This window comes from Sus scrofa, chromosome 8 (genome assembly GCF_000003025.6).
Source record: "Sus scrofa isolate TJ Tabasco breed Duroc chromosome 8, Sscrofa11.1, whole genome shotgun sequence".
NCBI classification, from domain to species: domain Eukaryota; kingdom Metazoa; phylum Chordata; class Mammalia; order Artiodactyla; family Suidae; genus Sus; species Sus scrofa.
The window spans coordinates 135,245,561-135,269,762 of record NC_010450.4 but is presented as its reverse complement, the minus strand read 5'-3'; the positions used below and the strand labels follow the sequence as shown (position 1 = coordinate 135,269,762).

The following is a 24,202-nucleotide window of genomic DNA, read 5'->3' as shown; positions in this document are numbered from 1 at the left end:
GCCACAGCCACAGCAGTGCCAGATCCGAGCCGTGTCTGCGACTTACACCACAGCTCATGGCCATGCTGGGTCCTTAACCCACTGAGTGAGGCCAGGGATGGAACCCACAACCTCAGGGTTCCTAGTGGGATTCATTTCCGCTGTGTCACAATGGGAACTCTGTGTGAAGGTCAGATTTTAGATGAAATTAACACTTAAATCAGGAGACTGACTTACCTAAGTGTCCGTAATGTGGGTGGGCCTCATCTAATCAGTTGAAGGCTTTAATGGAGAAAGATTGACCTCTCCTGAGCAAGAAGGAATTCTGCAAGCAGGCCGTCTTTGGACTCTGCAACTCTTCCCAGCCTGTAGGCCTACCCTGCTTTTTGGACTTGCCAGGCCCACAGTCATGTGAACTGATTCCTTAAAATCTCTTGTTCTCTTTATATATCTGTATCATCTCTATCTCCTTTTGCTTCTGTTTCTGGAGAACACTGACTAATATCTTCTATTATGTAAAGTGGAGCTTTTGGCGTAATGGGATGTGCAGGTGTGGAAAGTTAGGGGTGAATACCGACCCCTCTATTACTAGGGCATATCTTTGCCTGACTTACTCTACCTTTAAAAACTTTAAAGTCCTTGGAAGTTCCCACTGTGGCTCAGTGGTAATGAGCCTGAATTGTATCCACCAGGGGGTGTGTTCCATCCCTGGCCTCGCTCAGTGGGTTAACGATCCAGCATTGCTGTGAGCTGTAGGTCACAGACGTGGCTCAGATCCTGCGTTGCTGTGGCTGGGTCGGGAGCTGTAGCTCTGATTCGACCCTTAACCTGGGAACCTCCATATACCGCAGGTGCAGCCCCGAAAAGCCCAAACTGAGCAAACCTGGAAAGTCCTCATCTGTCAGGTGTGGTGGACCTACCCGCTTTACAGGGATGGTGTAAGAGCAAGCCATGTACCGTGTGTAACGCTCCTGGGCGTGGCAGGTTCAATCCTCGTTCCCTGTGGGACCCCCACTGCAAACAGGAGAGTGGTTTTTCCTAGGGCCCCCTTGCTGCAGTGATGGAGCACAAGGTTGCACCTGCTGGGAAACTCCTCCCAGTCAAAGTCGGCTGATGGAGGCCATCAAATGGCCTCCCTGTTTGTAACAACTGTTTTGACCATGGCCGCGGGTGCCTCGGTGGGGTGCCAGACTCACCGGGATGCCGTAGCGAGTCCTGTAGAGGGTCCGCATTGCGACACTCGTTCCACACAGGCAGCATTCGTTCAGGTCAGATGCAACTTGAACCGCCAGGCACGAGAAGCAAAATATGCCACAGAGACCTGCGCACAGGAGGGCAGAGGCCGAAAGTTAGGGTGCCCAGATCCTGGGCCGTTCGCCTCGAAGGCTGCCCGCCGACGCCTCCCCACTGCTCTCGTTCAGCCAGCGGGGCATCAGCGGCTCCCGGAGCCCCACCCCGTCGTTTGGGGAAGGCCCGCTCCTTGGCACGTCTGTCTCCTTTTTGTCCTACTGCCTTCGTCTACGCATTGAATGACTCACTGAGACCCAGTCACGGTCCAGAGACGGGCCTCAGCCCCGACCGTGCCTCTGACTGCCGTCTGGGAGGGAAGCCACATCAGAGGAAAAATTTTCAATAGAAACCTGCTCAAGATGCCGTGGCCTCCCTCACAGAAATGGGCGCTCAACCCGCTGGGAAGGATGCTGCTTGATCTGAACACTGAAGGATGATTAGAAATTTATCGGGAGAGAAGAGGGGAAAGAGCCTCTTTGGGTGCCCTGGCAGCTCTCGGCACCTGCAGGTTTCCTTCAGCAAGGCTGGAGCCGGGGGAGAGATGGGGAGGAGGCTGGACCCCAGGCAGGCTGGAGACTGGGTGATGAGGAGGTCTGCCTGCTCAGAGAGGGCCATGGAGGTCCTGAGGGGCCTCGGAAACATTTCAAGAAGGGAGAAGGATTTGGTCACACTTGAGAAATCCTGTGTGAGTTCCCGTTGTGGCTCAGCGGGTTAAGAACCCGACATAGTGTCCATGAGGGTGTGGGTTCTTTCTCACCTCGCTCAGTGGGTTGAGGATCTGGCGTTGCCGTGGCCGTGGCATAGGCCTCAGCTGCAGCTTAGATCTGACCCTTGGCCCAGGGAACTTCCATATGCTGCAGGTGTGGCCATAAAAAGAAAATAAATAATAAATAAATAAAGGAAATCCTATATGTGGGATTTCCCTGGTGGCACAACAAGTTAAGGATCCAGAGTTGTCACTGCTGTGGCCCGGGTTTGATCCCTGGCCCGGGAACTTCCATGTGCTGCTCGTGGGGCCCACCTTTGCCCCCCCACAAAAAAAGTAAAAAATAAGTAAATACACAAATAAGAAAGAAATCCTGCTGAAGCTACCAGTTAAGCTTGTGTTAGAGCTTGTAATTCACTTACTTGAGTAAGGATACTAGGGGTTGGAGGATTCGCATGTTCCTGTTTAGGAGGTGTTGGTACCGTGGTCTCATTGTGCCTGTGATGTGCAAGTGTTGCGGTCATGTCCTGAGAACTGAGTCACCCCCCGACCCCGCGCCACCCAGGTCACCCAGGAAGACCCTGAGAGCAAATCAGCAGACGGAGTCACTCCCTTTCCCAGGTCACGCCTTCCCTCTCTGCTCTTCAGTGAAATTATTAACTCGATTCCTTGGCAATCCCACTGCCAAGGTAAAGGTTAAGACTTCCTCCCCCGTCTCAGAGCACGGTGTAGACAACACAGGCAAAAAAAAAACAAAACCCTTCTGAACAAAATTGTTTATTTTGTATTGTGTAGGTAGGTTTGTTTGTGTCTTGCTTGGTACTGAGAACTAAATAGCGACCTCTCTGGGAGTTCCCTTCACGGCTCCGCGCTTAACAAACCTGACTAGTATCCATAAGAATGCGGGTTCAATCCCTGGCCTCACTCAATGGGTTAAGGATCCGGTATTGCCATGGGCTGTGGTGTAGGCCAGCAGCTGCAGCTCTCACTTGACCCCTCGCCTGGGAACCTCCACATGCTTCAGGTGCAGCCCTAAAATGACAAAAGACTATATATATATATATTGTCCTATATGTGTGTGTGTGTGTGTGTATCTTGTACCCGCATCTCTTCCCTAAACTTCCTTTTTCCTAAGTAGTTAGAGAGATCTCATAAAGTGAAACGAAACGAATCGAAACAAAAACACTAGATATTTTAACCCATGGGAAGTTAGGATTCTTTGTTCTTAGGTGTAGAACAAACCTAAATGTATCAATTAAAATAACTCTTCTCTGAGCTCAGCAAGTACAGGAGACACAAATGCAAATTAGCCATATTGTGCACAGGGCACAATTTAACTGTAAAATAATGAGGTTCATTTATGTGTAACAGGAGCAGTCTTTTTTCTTTTTAAAATCAAGTTAAACTTGAAACGTCCTTTAAAATATAACGGAAGGTCTACTCGTAATCACCAGGTCAAGGCTATTTGCTGTGAGAGGCATCAGCTTTTCGCTGTTATCTTAACTCCAGACCTTATTTTAGGAGTAAGACGATGCTTCCAAGGGTGGAGAATTGTTAACTCAGAGTCAGTGCAAAGCACTGCCTGGCACCCAGGGTGTCCTGGCATCAGTCAGGAATTTTTACTACACAGTAAAAAAGGGGGGAGTGAGGGAAGGATTTGGGTTTTGGTCATTCGCCTTCCCAGCAAGCACAGGAGACACTTCCCAGCACTTACAGACGCCGCAGTCGCTGAAGCAATCGCACAAGCCTGTCTGCCAGTTGGAGGTTTGAGGGATGGAGCCACCTCCGGGCTGAGTCACAATGACCACTGGAGCCTGAGCTTGCATTTTGGATGCAGGATCTTAAGTGGCTGTGGTCTGAAACGAAAAACTTGGTGTCAGTAGCCGGAGGTTGCTCTTAGAAGGCTTTTTTTTTTTTTTTTTTTTTTTTTTTGGCTTTTTAGGGCCACACCTGCAGCATATGGAGGGCTGCCAGCCTACACCATAGCCACAGCAATGCCAGATCCTTAACCCACTGAGCAGGGCCAGGGATCGAACCTGCAACCTCATGGTTTCTCGTTGGATTCATTAACCACTGCGCCACGACAGGAACTCCTGGAACGCTGTTTTGAGGTGCTTCACAGGGAAGTGAGGCAATTTAGATCAAGCTGCTTGTTGATCTTTGAAGAACGTAATTTCTACAGAGGCCCCTGGGGGGAGGGGAGGGGTTCACGGATCTGGTAAAAGGCACAGGTGTGCCTTGGCCTGAGAGCACAGAGCAAGACTGCAAGGGCTGCTTTAAACAGGTGTCTGGTCTCCACACAAGACAGGGCACAAAAAAGGAAGAGCCCTGTGACAACGGCCATGCCAACAAGACATTGTCACGCGCCACGTGCCTCTACAAGGATGACGTCGTTACCCACAGCAGCCACCGGAAGGCATCCCATCAGGAGTGATGCGCCCTGTGCTCTGGAAAAACGGGCACAACAGGCCTTCAGAGAGTCAGATATTTTCAGAAGACGTTTTTCTGAGCCCGGATGCTCGCACCTTCTCCTATATTTAGAGAAGCATTAATGCAGACACCGCTCCTCGTGTCTGGCAGCAGCAGCCCGCGGCCAACGTGTGCTTGAGAGGACATTTCCCTTTTCCCTAAAATGCTGACGTCCCCGCTGGCCTCTTTGGAGCCGTTCCTCAGAGCTCTCTCTCTCCCAAGCTCCAGTCCTCCTTCTGCCCCCAGGAAAACTCAGCTCACACCTCTCACGGTGTATTTTTTTTCCCCCTCAGTCAGCAAAAGCAGCAGCAAATTACAGGGAACTCGGAAATTGCACCGTCTTCAACTTTGGGGCACAGTAGCCCTTTCCTTCTTGCCCAGTTTTTAATGTTTCTCTTTCATTACGGACTTGTTTCTGATGAGCAGTTGTACCCGAGAAACGTCCCTCTTTTCTGTCTACCCGCAGAATGCTCTAGTTCGCTTGTGATCTCCGAATGTCTGGTAGTTCTTCCCACATCGAGCAGTTCTGCTCCACCAGCTTGTTGGGGGCGGCGGGTTGTGGAGAGGGAGGTTCCCTGTTACGGGGGGACTGATGCCAGCTTGGCTCCTAGGTTACCAGGGCTGAGGCCAGCTTGGCTCAGCCCTCCCCGCCCCTTTGATAAGCTATCACGTGGGAGATGTTTTGATCTAAAACTGCACAATCAGTAGGTGGGGCTGAGGGCAAGTATGCAGGCATTTACTTCTTAGGCTCTATGATTAAGAAGGAAGGTCAGTCCTCTGAGCAGGTTGTAGGTGAAGCAGGAACTGGACAAGCAGAGGATGTACGGAGAGCAAGAGAACAGCCATCTTGGGAGCATGACCATACAGGGTCCTACCATTTAGCTCAATGTGTTAAGGGCACAGTCGCACAAGAATGCCCTCCCTCCCCACTTCAGACACCAGTTGTAAGTCCAGGTTGTCGCCCATGCTTCTGACCAACTAGTTCAGAGGTTCTCATGACCTTTCGATTCATTTGCTGGAGCAGCTCACAAAAATCAGGAAAATCATTTACTGATTAGATGATTGATATATTACAGAGAACACCAGCGTCCCCACTGGGTGTGGCACAGTGGGTTAAGGATCCAACTTTGGAGGATCCGGTCGCTGCAGAGCTGCGGGTTTGATGCCCACCCCAGTACAGTGGGTTAAAGGATCTGGTGGTGCCACAAATGCAGCATAGGTCTCAGCTGTTGGCTAGGATTCCTTGGCCTGGGAACTTCCATATGCTGCAGGTGTGGGCATTAAAAATAAAAGGCAGGTGGCATTGCTTGGCTAGTTTGGCAGCTCCGGTGCACAAAACGAGAGAGCAGTCTGTGAAGCAGAGTAACCTCTTGTATATTTCTTCACACAATTGAAAGTGTATCAGAAATGGTTCCCACATGTCTAAGTCGGCCCAGGCTAATTGCAAATATGATTATAGGTGGTCCTCTGGGTCCCGGCACCCACCTCATGTGAAAGTCGTTTTGGAGGAGGATCAAATGAATTGTGTTTTTATTTTTTACAAAGAAGGGAGAAGCTTAAAATGTTTGCAGCTGTTGAACATTATCACCATCAGAAAATTAATTACTCTAGGTACTTCTCATTAGTGAGTGTGTTATGCAAACACTACATATTTTTCTAGGTTTTTTTTATTTATTCATTTATTTATTTATTTATTGTCTTTTTGCTATTTCTTTTCTTTCTTTCTTTCTTTTTTTTGGTCTTTTTTTTGCCATTTCTTGGGCTGCTCCCGCAGCATGTGGAGGCTCCGAGGCTAGGGGTCAAATTGGAGCTGTAGCCGCCGGCCTACACCACAGCTCAGAGCTCATGGCAACGCGGGATCCTTAACCCACTGAGCAAGGGCAGGGACCGAACCCGCAACCTCATGGTTCCTAGTTGGATTCGTTAACCACTGCGCCACGACGGGAACTCCTATTTATTTTTTCAAGAGCTGAACCCATGGCATATGGAAGTTCCCAGGCTAGGGGTTGATTGGAGCTGCAGCTGCTGGCCTACACCACAGCTCACAGCAATGCCAGATCCTTAACCCACTGAGCGGGGCTAGGGATCGAACCCACATCCTCATGGATACTGGTCAGGTTTGTTACCGCTGAGCCACAACAGGAACTCCTTCTGGTTTTAAGAAAATGATTATCAATAAACAAAAAAAAGGACAAAATCTGACATTAAGTATTAAAAAAGAACTCCAAAATGAGAGAAATTTAGAAGCCCCAAGGTTGAGAAAATGACAAAAAGGCAGGAACATATAATTCACAAAAGAAGACATGAAAATGACCCTTAAGTATATAAAAAAGATGTTCAAACTCGCTCAATATTGAAGAAATGCAAGTTAAGCACTTCTCAGATTGGCAAAAATTAAAAAGCATGCAACGCGTTCTTTTGGCAAGGCTGTGGAGAGACAGGCACTCTAATATATTTCTGGGGAGAAGGCAAACTGGACAACCATTTGGAAAGGAAGTCTGGCGATACTTAAACAAACTGTATTTATGCTTACCATTGATCGAGTAATCCCACCTCTAAAAAGTCATCCTGAAAATATGCCTCCAACGAAACAAAAAGGCATACGCATGAGGTTATTCATAGTGGACCTGTTTGTTTCTGGAAAAAAAATTGTACGCAATATATAGGCAGGAGGTTGAATAAACTATGGTACACCCACAGAACAGAGTGTTATGCAGCTATTAGAAAAAGCTATAATTGAGTTCCCTGGTGGCCTGGTGGGTTAAGGACCTGGCTCAAGTTCAACCCCGGCCCAGAAACTTCTGCATGCAGTGGGCATGGCCAATATATATATTCATGTTTATTTATAAATATATATAATATTCACATATATATGAATAAAAGAATGAGGATAGACTTTATAAACTGTTACGAAATGACTTCCAGGATATGAGGGGGGAAATTTATAGAAGAATATCTATGGTATGATATCCTTCATGTGAGAAAGGGATGTAAGCAAACACACATGTATCTGTTCAATTGCGCGATTCGAATCACAGGAGGAATAAACCAGACACAAGTGCAATGCATAGTGTTCAGAGTGAATGAGATGGAAAGAATGAGAGATGGCATTGGAGTAGGAGGACTCGGGGCACGGCTCGTTTTGTACGTCCCTGACTCTTCCAGTCATGCTCGTATTTCACAAGTCAAGTCAACACGGAAAGGGATAATTGAAATCAACCAGAATGCGGAAGGAGCCCCAGACACAATATAAACAGTAACAAATAGACCGACCTTATTACCATTAATATAATAACCACACTGAAGAAACTGGAGAAGATAAAGGCGACCTACATAACTTTGGAAAGTATTTTGAAAGGATAATATAAAGCGAAAGACAAAAATAACTCACACAAATATTGTTTTCTAGTGAGTAAACTTGTTTCTTACAGGGTAATGGATTGGCAACTCTGAAACATATATATGTTTGTATATATATAATGAACAAATAAATATATTGTGGATGAGACTGAGGTTTTTCACTGTCAGCAAAGAAATTACAAATAAGGAAAGGAGGCCAGCTAGCGTGAGTCCTGTTGGATCGAGTCCGGGGTATGAACTCACGGTTGTTTAGGCATACATATGCCGCCCCTCTATGGTTGCAAATGGAGGAGTAAATCCCTTTTGTAGGGATTTGAAGGATCATTCCAACACCGTTGTTGAAATTCCACTCAGAGAGGCATATGAAGTTGAAGAATTTGTTCTCCTCACAGGTCCTGACAAGGGAGGCATGGGATGCCCACAGGGCCATGCAAAGCCCCCCAGGAGCCTGAAGTTTGGTAATGGACACGGAAAGAGCAGAGCCAGGCTCACCTCACACCAGTCAGAATGGCCATCATTAATAAGTCCACAAATAGGAGTTCTCGACATGGCAAAGTGGTTAACGAATCCAACAAGGAATCATGAGGTTGTGGGTTCGATCCCTGGCCTTGCTCAGTGGGTTAAGGATCTGGCATTGCCGTGAGCTGTGGTGTGGGTCACAGACGCAGCTCGGATCCCGAGTTGCTGTGGCTCTGGTGTAGGCCGGAGGCTACAGCTCCGATTAGACTCCTAGCCTGGGAACCTCCATATGCCTCCGGAGTGGCTCAGAAAAGGCAAAAAGACAAAAAAAGTCCACAAATAACAAGGGCTGGAGGGGGTGTGGAGAAAAGGGACCTTCCTGCACTGTTGGTGGGAATGTAAGCAGGTAAACCACTGTGGAGAACAGTATGGATGTATCTTAGAAAACTGTACATAGAACTACCATATGACCCAGCAATCCCACTCTTGGGCATATATCAGGAGAAAACTCTATTTGAAAAAGACACATGCACTGCACGTTCATTGCAGCTCTATTCACAATAGCCAAGATATGAAATCAAAGGAAAAGTCCACTGATAGATGATTGGATTAGGAAGATGTGGTATATATACACAATGGAATACTACTCAGCCATAAAAAAGAACAAAATGATGCCATTTGCAGCAACATGGTTGGAACTAGAGACTCATCCTGAATGAAGTAAGTCCGAAAGAGAAAGACAAATACTATATAATATCACTTATATCTGGAATCTAATATACGGCACAAAGGAATCCTTCCACAGAAAAGAAAATCATGGGCTTGGAGAATAGACTTGTGGTTGCCAGGGGGGAAGGGGAGGGGAGGGGGAGGGACTGGGAGCTTGGGGTAAATAGATACAGAATGTTGCCTTCGGGGATGGATCAGCAATGGGATCCTGCTGTGTAGCACTGGGAACTCTGTCTAGTCACTTATGATGGAACACGTAATGTGAGAAAAAAGAATGTATGCATGTATGTGTAACTGGGTACAGTAGAAAAAAATATAAATAAATGATAAAAAAAAAAGAAAATGCCTTTACTAGGGGTCACGAATGGGGTAGCCTGGGGCATGCAGGAAGCATTCTTGCCGATAATTTGAATGTGACTGGGTCAACATGGAAAGGGGGGGAAGGCTAAGATGGAGAAGTCATTATAAGGCTTAAGAACACACATGCTGGGGATGGATATGCAGAAATAGGCAATGACTCAGTAAAAGTTCAAAACAGCACTTAGAGAGCCACAGAGGCAATAAATAATAGCTTTACAACACACACGGACAGATATAGAATTGTGTGTAGATGTATGAATACATGAGTGGACTTCCTAGTCTGCTTCATTGAAAGGACCTAGAAGCAAAAACAACCCAGTATCAATGCATGCACTGTATGCCCAAATCTTGGTTTCTAAATGCCACTTTCCAATAAAAAGAGCCTGAGTTCCCTGGAGAAATGACTGATTCTACGGCTGGGGTGAGGAAAATACACACTAACCCTGGAATGTCTTGCGGAACCAAAAAATAAAAAAGGGTTCAAAAGTAGAGTAGAGACAGGACCTCAGAGCCAACTTGATGCCTCTTCCAATGGCTCAGTCTGGGACAATTTGAATTACCAAATAATGTTAATATTGGATTGTAACTCCTACAGGAAAGTAATTATCTATAAGTCTATACTGACATCAATGAAAGAACACATTTCAAATGAGGGAGGAGGGATAGAGCTTTCTTTTGATAGAATTGCCATTAACGCAGGAGTGATGGAAACACAAGGCCTCCGAGTGGCAAAACACCACCGTTAAAATGGTTATGGGCAAGACTTGGGGAAAGATGCTAAAATTAGACTTTGAAAGTGCAATGAGAAGAAGATAATTGCCTGGTCTCAAAGTGTGTCCCCACAGGCTACCAACTCCTTACAAAGGGAGAGAGAGTGACTCTCTAGTGGAGAAATCTGGCAGACAGCATCTTAGCAAAGGGACCGAAGTTAATGTTATCAATCATGGGGCATATTGACGTGGAGACATTGAAAGTGGAGACATTGGTAAGTCTTCTGGGCGGTGATTAGAGCAAGCCTAACCCTGCAGCAGGTAAAGAAACACCAATCACTCGTATTAGGAGCGGGAAATGTTGGTACTTTGTGGCTTGGAGAGTGTTTAATGATCATCTGTGTTCAAATATGAATGGAGAGCTTTTATCTTGCTGGTGCTTGTGTTTTTTTTAATCTTGCTCCATCATGGTCTCATCGGACGTTGATGCTCTCTTGTGAAATCGTTCCTGTTCGAGAGGACAAGAGCAAGGCCTGGTGTGAAGGACAACATGGTTGGACGCAGAGCTCGATACGCTAAGAGGAACAGGTCAGGCAGGGAAAGAGAGGCCGCATGATCTCACACATGGACTCTAAAACAAGCAAACACGGACTCCCCGTTGTGGCTCAGTGGTTAACGAATCCGACTAGGAACCATGAGGATGTGGGTTCGATCCCTGCCCTCACTCAGTGGGTTAAGGATCCGGCCTTGCCATGAGCTGTGGTGTAGGTCGCAGACGCAGCTTGGATCTGGCGTGGTTGTAGCTGTGGTATAGGCTGGCAGCTGTAGCTCTGATCAGACCCCTAGCCTGGGAACCTCCACATGCCGTGGGTGCAGCCCTGGAAAAGACAAAAGACAAAAAAATAAAAAAATAAAAAAATAGAACAAGCAAACAAACCGAACGCTTGGGTAGAGAAGAGATTGGTGGTGGTTGTCAGAGGTGAGAGGTGGGCGGTGAATGAAATGAGCGAAGGTGCTCAAAGATACAAACTGTGCAGCTGTAAAATAAATAAGCCGCGGGGATGCTCTGTATAACGAGGTAAATACAGTTCGTAATACTTCAACGTCTATTTGAAAGTTGCTAAGAACATAAATCTTTTTTTTTGGGGGGGGGGCGCACCCGCAGCATGTGGAAGTTCCCAGGCCGGGGGCTGAATTGGGCTTAGCCACCGGCCTACACCACAGCCACAGCAATGCCAGATCCGAGCCGTGTCTATGACCTACAGCACAACTCACGGCACCGCTGGATCCTTAACCCACTGAGGAAGGTCAGGGATCCAACCCACATCCTCATAGATACTAGTCAGGTTCATAACCTGCGGAGCCACAATGGGAACTCCAAGAGAATAAATCTTAAAAGTTCTTATACAGGAGAAAAAAAAATTGCACCTGTGCGCTGAGGCACAGTGTCTAGATTTACTGCGGTGGTCATTTCACGGTATACACCAATATCAGATCACTATGTTCTACATCTGAAATGATACGATGTTATAAATTATATCTTAAAAAACAAAAAAAAGCCTTGGTGTGCATATGCTGAGCCAACTTGCAGCAACGCCAAAGCCTAGCTCACAACCTTGGGACAGCTCCAGGATGGCAAAGGCTGCTTTTCTCTTCCTCAGGACCTTAGTGGGACAACTGGTAAAATGTAAATAAGATCTGTAGATTAACTAGTTGATTGCAGCTTATCAGCATTAATTTCCTGGTTTCAGCATTTGTGCTATGGCTGCGTAAAACTGTCACCAGGAAAGCCAGGTGAAGGATATATGGGGACTCTGTATACCATTAAAAAAAATGTTTTAGGAGTTCCTGTCGTGGCGCAGTGGAAAGGAATCCGAATAGGAACCAAGAGGTTGCGGGTTCGACCCCTGGCTTCACTCAGTGGGTTAAGGGTCCGGCATTGTTGTGAGCTGTGATGTAGGACACAGATGCAGCTTGGATCTGGCGTAGCTGTGGCTCTGGTGTAGGCCAGAAGCTGTAGTTTCAATTTGACCCCTAGCCTGGGAATCTCCATATGCCGTGGGTGCGGCCCTAAAAAGCAAAAAAAAAAAAAAGTTTTATCAAGATACATTTTCTGGGAGTTCCCTGGTGGCTCAGTGGTTGGGTATCCGACATTGCCAGTGCTGTGGGTCGGGTCACTGTGGTGTCGGTTTGATCTGTGGTCCTGGAAATTTTCCATGCCACAGGTGTGGCAAAAAAAAAAAAAAAAGAAGAAGATATGTTTTATATACAATAAAATACACTCTTTTAAAATGGATACAGGTAAGTGATTTTAGTGTATTCGTAATTGCATCACCATCACTACAATGTAATTTTGGAGAAAACCCGTATCTATTAGCAGTCACTCCCCATTTCCTCTTGCCTCCCCTGCTTCCAAACAACCTCTAATCTGCTTTTTGTCTCTATTGGTTTGTTTATTCTGGTCATTTCATATCCGCAGAATCAGCGGATACCTGGTCTTTTACGACTGACTTCCTTTAGGTAGCATGAGGTTTCCTAGTTCACCTTTGTCATAGCATACGGCTTTGTACTTTCTTTTGACTGCTGAATAATGGTCCTTTGTGTGGCTCTAACATCCCGCGTTTATCCACATTCATCAGTTGACAGACATTCAGGTTGTTTCTACTTTTTTGTTATTATGAATAACTGCTCCCGTTACCATTTGCACACCACACGGGTTTTTGTGTGGATGTTTGTTTTCATTTCTCTTGCGTCTATGCCTACAAGCGGAGTTGCTGGCTCAAAAGGCTATTCATGTTTAGCACTTTGGAAGGCAGCCGCGCTCACCTCTCTACCACCAAGGCCATGGTGAGCCTTTTGAACTGCTCCAAACTCTTTTCCCAAATGGCTGCATTTTGTTTGCGGGTGCAATCATCGTGCCTAACATTTGCTATTGTCTGCCTTTTTTCTTTCTTTCTTTTTTTTTTTTGGTTTTTTTAGAGTTGCACCCGTGGCACATGGACGTTCCCAGACTAAGGGTTGAATTGGAGCTGTAGCGCCTCGCCTATACCACAGCCGCCAGATCCGAGCCGCATCTGCGACCTACAGCACAGGTCAGGGCAACGTCAGATCCTTAATCCATTGAGCGGGGCCGGGGATCGAACCTGTGTCCTCATGGATACTAGTCGGGTTCATTACACTGAGCCACGCACGACTGGAACTCCTGTCTGCCTTTTGTGACATTTTCCACTTCATTTGGTAACATTTTGTAAAATTATTTAAAAAAAAATAACAAAATAGAACATGAGAGAATATAGGAAGAGGAGAGTCCCCGAAGGACTTAGAGTGAAAAATAGGAAAGCAATCTGTTACAAAAGCTGTAAAAATGTATTCCCCAATCCACCTACCAGCTAATTCTCAGGAGCCATCTCAGGAACCATTCTAAAGAATTTCTCTCTCTCTCTCTCTCTCTCTTTTTTTTTTTTGTATACAACATCAGAAAACACATTCCAAATAATTGAACCTTAGTTAAAATTTATTAGGTTTGCCCATTTACACGCCTTAGAGTGGTTTCTAATTTTTTTTTTTAATGTGCCATTATGGTCTTTCACTACTATTCTGCAATCGAAGAGAGACTAACTATTGTGGATCGCACAGAAAACAGGGCGGAAAAAAGGTTCTGGCAAGGGACCAAAAAGCTGGGGCGGGGGTGGGGCACGATCCCTCCAGGCTGCCCTGTTTGTGCCGCTGTAGGGCTGAGCCGTCTCTCCCGAAGGGTGGGATGCCCAGCGGCGGCTGGGCGTGGGCTCCCTTGCCGAAGGGAGGGTCAGGGGGCCGTGACGGCAACGGGGGAGTGCGAGTGCAGAGGGGCAGGTCGGTGTCCGGCTGAGCCAAGCCATCAAACCTGTCGCGGCCCCTCTGATTAGGGAGAGAGCGCCCAGGGCCCCCATCTCCTGTGCCCGCGGGACGTGTGGCTCCCGGGGCCGGGGCCGGGGCTTCAGCCGGGCAGGGCGGCGGGTGGGGCGGGCTTCTCGCCTGGGCTGACAGCTCGCCGCAGGATGGTGACTGGCCCTGGCACGGGCGCGCGGAAGGTGGCTTCCCAGTACCTGGGTTGCGCACCCCGCTGGCTCCCCTGCTGGGGCCGGATCGCATTTGCCCCCGAAATCTCCAGGGCAGCCGGCACGGAGCCTGCGGGCAGGGTGGCCGCTTATCGAGGGACAGCCTGCTCCAGGCGGCCGCACCTCGAGGCCAAGGGGAGGGACCCCGAGCCGCCGGGCCCCGGGCTGGTCCCCGTCGCTGGGTGAGGCTGGACGCCCAGGCCTTGGTGGGGACCCCGAGCCGCCGGGAGGTTGCTGTCCGACGCCACGGAGCCCGGGGGACGGGACGGGGTCCAGCGCGGCTCCTTCCCGGACCCCTGCCCCTTGGCCGCCTGGCTGCCGCTCGACCCAGGCATTTATAATACACCGTTTAAAAGTTTCGTCAGATGGGGGCGCTGATCAGCCCACTTCTGATCGGGGAAGAGAAACAGTGAGCCGGTCACCATCAGCCCTCGCCTCCCTCCTGGCTGATTTTAACACCTTAGGTGCGCCCAACTTCTATTTCTAGGGCACATGCCGACTTCTGAGTTTATCAGGAAGCAGTCCCGGCTCTCTAAACAAACTCGTGTGTCGATTCATGCAAAAAAGAAGTAAAGAAATCGCAACGATGCCGTTTCTGTGGCTCAGCCTTTTTACAGTAATGAGCTTGGTTGGGGGAAAAGCAGCTCCCAATCCTGAAGGTAAGCGCTACCGGGGCAGGGAATCTTTGTGGGCTGTGTTCGCTGCTGTAGCTCAAAAGGTTAGCGCAGGGCCTGGCGCACATGAGGCGCCCACTAGCAGGCCTGCTACCACGGTCTCAATGCGTGATGCCAGCTGCAGCTGGTGCACGACGGACACAAGCTGGTACCCAGCCCTGGAAATCAGTTAAGCCGTGGCAGTTCTCAGAACTCCTTTGACTGCCACACCGCCTGTATCCCAAACCCCAGTGTTCACATGACAGAAACCATAGCTAGGGCTGATGGCTTCCCATATTTGGGGCCAGGGAAGAAGAGGCATTGCAGGAAATGTTTTTTAAAACGGATATTCAAACTTTCTTTTGCATTTCCTTTGAATAACTCAATATCAGGAAAAAAACAGGAAAGACTATACAAAATGTTGGGTGGTTATCACAAGGTGATTGGCTGAGAGTGATTTTTTACTTTTATTTTTATAATTTTGTGCACTGTCTGAAAATTTTTTTACAATTAGCATTTATTCCTTTTATAAGAAACAAAAAGCAAATCCAGTGACTAACCAAAAAAAAAGGGTCACTCTGATTATCCTATAGCTGTCTGTATTTTTCTCTCCTTAACCCTCGCCAATGCTCGGCATTCAGTAAAGATTAGCTGAATGAATGAATGAATAGTTGGGCCACGATCTTTCTTAGGAAAAAAAAAATAGTCATTTAACTTGCTTATTTTTCTAGAATCCTATGCTGTGATTTTTTTTTTTTTTTTCCTTTTTCTTTTTGGCCGCCCTGCAGCAAATGGAGTTCCCGGGCCAGGGATCAGATCCGAGCTGCAGCGGCAACCTCCCACCAACTTACCCTCTATGTCACAATTTTGGCAACATTTGATCCTTTTAACCCACTGGGCTAAGCTGGGGATCAAACTGTCCTGGCGCTGAAGATGTGCTGCCGATTCTGCTGCACCGCAGCGGGAACGAATGTGCTGTGATTTTCAATATAATCACAGCGCTCTGAAGATTCCAGAAGGAATAAGCTGCCTGCAGTGATGGTCATGCTATCCTTCGCCTGACTCCCCTCACCAGCGGAGGCTCTAAGTAGGTGTAGATTGAGATGGGCTGCTGTTAGCCCCTCTAGCAGCCTGAGACTGGAGCACTCGCTGAGCCTCTTCAAGGTCCAATCAATAGTAAGATGCATTCAGCAGCTTTACCCAAAATATCCATGTGCTGACTGCAAGCTAGTTTCTTTTCTTCTTCTTTTTTTGTCTTTTTACCTTTTCTAGGGCCACTCCTGAGGCATATGGAGGTTCCCAGGCTAGGGGTCTCACCAGGGCTGTAGCCACCAGAGACACAGCAACTTGGGATCCGAGCCGTGTCTGCAACCTACATCACAGCTCACGGCAACGCCGGATCCTTAACCCACTGAGCGAGGCCAGGGATCGAACCCACAACCTCATGATTCCTAGTTGGATTCGTTAACCACTGAGCCACGAATGGGAACTCCTGCCAGCTAGTTTGAACAAAAGTCTCCATCCTCAGTAGTGTGGCCTCTGTGGTCCTTAGCCCCCAAATCGAAACTCTCAGTTTCTCTTTCTTTCACTGCTCTTCACTTCCTCTTTTATAGTTTCAAAATTGTGGAGAGGCAGGTGTTTCTGTGGACTTCAGCACAGACAACTGAGCAGAGAAGGGGCCCCAGGAGGTTTCAAAGTTCATCTGTAGTGAAGGTCACCTACAGCTGTGGGGAAGGCGGTTCTGTCCAGCTCGGCCCAGACGAGCAGCGCTGGAAACCAGCATCCCAGGCTTCTGCTTGACTAGTTTAGCTTATTCTGAAAGAGGTCTTGTAACTGCTCACGTGACATGTCTTCTTCAAGACATACTTCCCCGAGAGTTATGAGAGAGAAGCAAGAACGAACACTCCTCTGTGGCTCTGTGGTTTGAATATCATTTCAAGATGATAGGTTGCAACAAAATATAAAAGAGGAGCAAACACAAAATGTCCCAGACACCTGCGGATCTCTTTGCGTCGGTCATCAAATACCCAAGGTACTTAACCGTCACCATTCAGGGTAAAAGATCGGCGGCAGGAGTCGAAGGTAACAAAAGACAACTTCCCTGAAATCACTTTGATGTGCAGTAATATTTCTAAGAATTTCTGGGACCTTGTCTGGAAGCCTGTCTTCCTCTGCTCAGAGGTCTTCAACAATTACTGGGTGTAAAAGTCACGTGGAGAATTGCTCTACGGGGCAGATTCCTGGGAACTCTGCGGCCTGAGGCTGCGATGGAGGTGGGACGGGCTGGGGTCTAGGAATGTACACGGAGCACCCTCGGGCTGCTGCCCCTCTGCCATGGGGGCTGTCACGTCGAGAAATTTGGCCCGTCTGCGTAGACGCAGCTTGATAAGCATTTGGAAAATGCCATCCCCGTCTCTGGGCAGATGCAGCCCAGGCCAGGGCTTCCAGCCTCCCCGGGAGCACAGGCTGAACTCGCCCACTCGCCCCTGGGCTGCCTGCCCGTGCAGAGCTCACGCATCTCAGGCGTGATCTTCCAGAACACACTTTGCAGCTCACGGCCCTGGGCGTTTTCATTTCTCTTTTGTTAAGAATAACTCAGAACCAATGCACTTCAGCAGCCATCTACCGGGCGCCCGTGTCAGATGTGGCAGGGCTTAAGGAGAGCCCGGCGTTCCCTCCCCACGGCCGGCAGCTCCACCGGGCACTGAGAGATGGCCACACGACGGCTGCGTGTCCTGCCGGCTCGAATCCCACAGGAGCAGCGAGAGTGATAAAAAAATGGTTGGCGGAGCCACCCAGGGAAACGGAGGCAGGAGGAATGGAAACAGGGATTTGGGTGGATGAGCTTTGAAGAGAGACGGGGACGCCCTTCTCTAGAAGACCGCCTTCCCGGAATAACCTCACGCCCGGAACCCTTGCCAATCTGGCTCCCATTTTAAACATCCGCATTTCACCCATCAGTCTCAGTTGCAGCTAACCGTACCCCCCTGGCCCCTCACTCTTAAGAAGGACAGCCCAGGAGTTCCCATCATGGCGCAGTGGAAACGAATCCGACTAGGAACCATGAGGTTGCAGGTTCGATCCCTGGCCTCGCTCAGTGGGTTAGGGATCTGGCCTTGCCGTGAGCTGGGGTGTAGGCTGTGGACACGGCTCAGATCTGATGTGGCTGTGGCTGTGGTATAGGCTGGCAGCTGTAGCTAAGATTTGACCCCTAGCCTGGGAACCTCCATATGCTGCGGGTGCAGCCCTAAAAAAAAAAAGAAAAAAAAGAAAGATAGCCCATTATCTTGTTAACAAATAGCATTAGTGTACTACATTGATTGTATTAATATTAACCGATATTATTAGTATTAATCAATCCAGGTATGAAATATATACTTAGATTTTCCTCTTCTTTCTAGTGATTTTCAACATTAAATTTTAACTTTTTTGCTTTGATCGAAGCATTTCCATTCCATCACTTCTCATCTCAAAAGCAAACAAAGGTGAGACGGGAAGGGTGACTTTCTTCATACACATAAATAAAGCACCAGGATTTAATTTTGAAGCGTGCTCGTTTGTTTTTCTTACTTTCATACGAAAATTCAAGGCTTCTCATGATTCATCAGCTAAACCTACAAAATCCTGTCTTCTGCTTCTAACAGAGAAAAAACAAAGCAAAACAGTTTCCACAGCCAAAGAAATGAGACCAGCACAAGTTCACATGTTTATGTATGATGTAAAGATCAAAATCGCTGCTCAAACTAGTCAACACGGTACCTAATGTGAGTTTGCTGCTGAAAGCAGCAGTCGGATCCCAGACTATCCTACGCTCCTTTGAAGAGCGTGGCACTCCTATCTGCCTGGCACTTGCTGAATTTGACGGCATTCAGTAAGTTTTAAGCAGTTAGATAACAAGTGCTGGTCTTTCAGCTGACCCTCAAAATACAGCAGATGAGAAATAAAAACAAGGAAATTAAATACTTGTATAGAAAACTTTCTTTCAGGGCTAAGATCAGTTTTTAAGGAAGTGCTTCATTTCAGTGTACTTACAGTTAAGAAAGAGGTTCTGGGCAGGCTGTGTCTTGTGGCTCGAGAGAGATTCTCACTAGAAGTGCAAGATGCTGGAGAGAGAGAAGCCAGCATACTTTCATCGCAGCCTGTAATGCAAAGGACAGATTCAGAGGTTTTTATTGGCCAGTGCAATCCAGGCAAAGAGTTTGCAAGATAGTTTCGTTTTATCTTGAAAACGAAAGTAGTTCTTGCCAAAAAGTTCTGTATTCCTTCCCTACCGGGCCGAGTACACTCATGTGTCTTTTTAGGGGGAAATTTTTTTTGACTCGTTAGAAAATCTGATTGGTTTTACACGCCAGGCAGAGCTTTTACCAATTTTTAAAATTCCCTTTTTCTCTGTAATACTGTCAATACCTATGATTTAGTGTGTATTTATTGCCTTTTTAACATTGGGGAGCGTGCTGGCGGGGTAGAGGAGAAAACAGGTTGTCTGGAATTCCGTACTAATCAGAGGCTCTTTCTCCTGCTGTCTCTTCGGCCTCCTTTGCATACTCTCCCTGGCACTGATTAAACGCCTGCTGTGTGTGCGGCCCTGCACTAAATGCTGCGCGTGGATTAATTTATTGAGTTGTCCTCACTGTTCCAAGGGGCCGAGGTGATGACCACCAGCTAACTGGCAAGAAGACTGAGGCACAACAGCGGTAGGTGGCTCGAAGGTGGCAGCTGGGAAGTGGCGGAGATGGGACTTGAATCCGTGTATGCTCGGATTGAACTCACGTCCTCAGGGATACTCGTCGGGTTCGTTCCTGCGGAGCCACAACGGGAGATCCTCATGTCAGTTCTTGAACGGGTATCGCCTTAGCCTGCGGATTTCTTTTTCTTTCTAAAAAAAAGTGAGTGGAGTTCCCGTCATGGCGCAGTGGTTAACGAATCCGACTAGGAACCAGGAGGTTGCGGGTTCGGTCCCTGCCCTTGCTCAGTGGGTTAACGATCCGGCGTTGCCGTGAGCTGTGGTGTAGGTTGCAGACGCGGCTCGGATCCTGCGTTGCTGTGGCTCTGGTGTGGGCCGGTGGCTACAGCTCCGATTGGACCCCTAGCCTGGGAACCTCCATATGCCGATGATGTGGCCCTAAAAAGACTAAATAAATAAATAAAAATGAAAATAAAAAATAAAAAAATAAAATGAACATTTCAGATAACCAGAGTAAGATGATCCAAATCTGAAAATTAACCTTGGTGCAATAACATTAGCTGCAGTACAGACATTATTTGACTTTCAATAGTTTGTCTATTTTTTCTTCAAGGATCCAATCGAAGCTTCCACGTCGCATTTAATGGTCATTTCTCTCCTCAGCCTCCTCTGGTTTGGAGAAGTACCTGAATTTTCCCTTGTTTTTCATGACTTTGACCTGTTGGAAGAGTACCTACAGGGAATCAGCTCTTCTCCGAGGGGCCCTGGTTCCCTTCGAGGCGGAATGGTGTTTAGACAAGATCTGGGGGGCAGGTGAGCTCACTGCTCTTGGGTTCACGTTGCTCCGAGGCTCCTTCAGTAAACAAGGGGTGTGTGCACATAGACCCGTACACACGAACCGTTATGTACACGTAAACACTGTGTGGATATGCATGCCTGCGTCTGTCTTGAGCAATCAAAACCACGGCTTCATACGGATAACCTCCAGTTCTAATCCAGCACCACAAGGGTTGAGTCTAGCTTTCCTCCTTGCCTTATTGTTAGATCTTTTTCAGACAGCGAAAAGTTTCCCTCTCATTATGGACACTACATTTATGTATTTGTTCAATCCTCGCCACGTACACAGGGTGATCGCAGAGTTGCCAGCCCATCCCTCTGTGAGAAACCAATTTATTAACTAGGTTACAGTGGTGCATTTAGCTTTTTGGATTTAGCTTGACTGGGTCAGGTCAAAACACTGTCTTCCAGGAATTTCCATTGTGGCTCAGTGGGTTAGGCGCCCGACCGGTATCCATGAAGATGCGGGTTCGTCCCTTGGCCTTGTGCAGTCGGTTAAAGGATCCAGTGTTGCCGGGAGCTTGGGTGTAGGTCGCAGACATGGCTTAGATCCTGCGTGGCTGTGGCTGTGGTGTAGGCTGGTGTCTGCAGCTCCGATTCGACCCCTAGCCTGGGAACTTCCATGTGCCGCAGGTGCAACCCTAAATTAAAAAAAACAAACAAAAAACCAGAAAACAAAACATTTTTCCAGAGTAACTTGGGTTCTTTCCTTGCCTGCCCCTTTGGTGCGCTTGCGTGAGATCGGCTCAGAAAGGGTGGCGCCTCTTCCTCTGTCCTGCGCCCTCACTCCTCTTGCTCCTTTCCCATCCATCCACTGTAGGTGACCAGTCTCTGCCGTTTCTGGTTCATTTTTCCTGACCTATTTTGTATTCATGTGAAGAGAAACTGAGACCCAGCCTCCACCCCCAGTTTTGCATAACTTTGTGAAGATACCAAAAACCTCTGAAATGTACTTTTTTTTTTTTCTTTTTTGTCTTTTTGCCTTTTCTAGGGCCGCTCCCGAGGCATATGGAGGTTCCCAGGCTAGGGGTCCAATCGGAGCTGTGGCCACCAGCCTGTGCCAGAGCCACAGCAACGCGGGATCCGAGCCGCGTCTGCAACCTACACCACAGCTCACGGCAACACCGGATCGTTAACCCACTGAGCAAGGGCAGGGACCGAACCCGCAACCTCATGGTTCCTAGTCGGATTCGTTAACCACTGCGCCACGACGGGAACTCCCTGAAATGTACTTTTAAAAGAGTATGTGAATTATATATCAAATTTTAACAAGCTGTGAGTTAGAAATCCTTTCCATTCTTAAAAAGAAAATGAATAGCCGTGAATTCAATGCAATTTTCTAATCAGCATCTGGAATAACTAGAGCTAGCCTTTCCATCCAACAGAGGGCGAGTTTCTTGTGAAATTATAATATTTTGCTAATCAGAAAACTGGCCTTTAGATATGTATTTACATAGAAAAACTGAGCATTTCCAGATGCGGATAAGGGCAAAACATTTCTATGACTCAGGTTTTTTAAATCAGGTCACATGTAAATGAGTCCTAATTTCCTTTCCTTGTCCTCTGGCTCCATGGTTATAAAGGTTGTTAGAAATCATGGCAGTTTTCCAGGAGCCATATCCTGTCCTAAAGGGACTGATGCCATTTGGGTTTCTTGGCGCTTGGTTTTGTCATCCAAGTGTACAAATCATTAAGCTGCAGACTGAAACATTTGTGACCTCCGAGTGCGGAGAAGCTGGTGGCCCCGTAAGTGTGGTGCAGAAGGGCCGGGGCTCACATAGCTGCGAAGGGAAATGAAGGAATATGGACCAAGTGATTTACGGCGCACCCGGTAGAGCAGAAGCTGAATATCACAAAGCCAGCTCCTGTGGGAATTTATATCTGTGCTTCCATCCTCATCCGCCTCTGGCTCAAGCCCAGCAACTCCTCCGTTTACATCTGATGGAAATTACATTTCTACAAGTTGCCCCTGAGAACACGGTTTTATGATAATGAGGAGATGCTATGGAAGAGGTCGTGACATTTGTTTCCCTATAACTTTTTTTTCTTTTTCTTTTTCGGGCCGCATCCGCAGCATATGGAAGTTCCCAGACTAGGGGTCGAATCAGAGCTGCAGCTGCCAGCCTCCACCACAGCCACGGCAACGCAGGATCCAATCCGAATTTGTGACCTACGCCACGTCTCATGGCAATGCAAGATCCTTAACTCACTGAGCGGGGCCAGGGATCGAACCCGTGTCCTCTTGGATGCTCGTCGGGTTCGTTACCACTGAGCTAGGGCGGGAAGTGCTGTTTCCCTCTATCTGTGGTGGGCTCCTCACCTCAGATTAAGCCCTGTCCTTCTGCAGCTATAGAACTTGACTCTCCATTTCCTGGGGGAGCCCTGTCTCCACACGAGGTAGCTCCAGACTTGTAGACAGGCTCAGCTTTCTTCGTGCGATGTGGTCACTCTCGTTAAGGAAAGACCATGCGGGGGCTGCAGGTAACAGAACTCACCTGCCCCTCCTTTCCAAACAAAATTAAAAAATAAGAAATAGGAGCCTGGAGTTCCTGTAATCGCTCAGGGGAAATGACTCCTACTAGATCCACGAGGACTCGGGTTCGATCCCTGGCCTCACTCAGTGGGTGAAGCATCCGGCATTGCCGTGAGCTATGGTGTAGGTTGCAGACGTGGCTGGGATCTGGCGTGGCTGTGACTGTGGTGTAGGCCAGCGGCTACAGCTCCGATTCGACCTCTAGCCTGGGAACCTCCAAAAAATAAATAAATAAATAAAAAATAAGGCTGCGTAGGGTGCAGCTCTCTTTCTGCTTCTTATCCTTGCTCTTTCTCATGGCAGATTGGCCTTGTCTGAAATAGGGAGTGGGCGCCCAGGGAGACAACATCTACAGAATGGCGGGATTTCTCTGCAGACTGGAGCAGAGACTGCAGTGATTTAACCTGCGGTGGCACAGGATTGCCTGGCACTTGGGAGCAGCATGCTGAAGAGGGCAGAGTTGTCTCCCTGTGTCCCTTGGTCCCCGTGCGCTGGTCCGCAGGAGCCCGGGGTCTTCGCTGTGTGTCCGCTTCCACTGGCCTCCCCCCCGCACTCAGACGCTGAGACTCCGCTCTGTTACGGAGCCCAGCGACCCCCGAGAGTGTCAAGGAGGCCTCCTATTCCTCCTCGCATCCCGACCAGGAAAGAAAACCAAGGTGTATGTGAGAAATTGTCGCAATGGCAGAAGCTTCTGGAGGCTTTAGAAAGCTTTAATTACGGTGCAAACGTGCCAATTCTTGACCAAGGGGGGAAAAATATAATGCTAACGGGGAGACCAAGGCTTGAAGACTCCCTAGCAAAGCTCTTAGTTTGTACCCCTTCAAACTTAAACATATTTGTTCAATGTCCCAACCTCCTCCCCAGTGTCAGAGAAAGGTAATCTTTAAGGAGATGAAAACAATTGAAGATTCCAGGGATGGCCAGGTCCAGGGACCACTCCAGAACAGGGATAGTTGCACTACTGTCTCACGAAAAATTCTGAATATGTCTTTTTAAAAAGCTTTCACGTTGCTTCCAGGTAGGACATGCACGTGAGTAAACATTTTCAAATCACACAGAGGGTTTCATGACCCAGAAGCAGCAGCTTCCCGCCCCTCTGTTCTGCTGTTGCAACCCTGCTCCGCAGAGGGAAATCATTTCAATTCAATTATTGCTGTTTCTGTTTTTCATTTTCCTGGGATTTGTCTTCATATTGCTCACTAATATGCCCTGCGGTTCTTTCTTGAGGAGCGATCTGAGATGTTACCTCCGGCCTCTGCCTGGCAGCAGGGGATCGTGCGTTTCTGGGTCTCCTTCCTTCCTGCTCTGGCCGCAGCACCAGGACTCCAGTTTCTGC

At 47.9% G+C, this 24,202-nt stretch overlaps 1 protein-coding gene across 1 annotated transcript in view; it reads right to left on the bottom strand.

Moving 5' to 3' along the window:
- Window positions 1-19,002, bottom strand: part of PLAC8 (placenta specific 8) — a 28,331-nt gene extending 9,329 nt beyond the window's left edge. The window contains exons 1-3 of the mRNA XM_003129352.4: window positions 18,845-19,002; window positions 3,690-3,831; window positions 1,176-1,300 (exon numbers count right to left, since the gene is read on the bottom strand). Coding sequence (XP_003129400.1) covers window positions 1,176-1,300; window positions 3,690-3,801 — 237 coding nt within the window. The 5' untranslated portion in view covers window positions 3,802-3,831; window positions 18,845-19,002. The remainder of the gene's footprint in view (window positions 1-1,175; window positions 1,301-3,689; window positions 3,832-18,844) is intronic.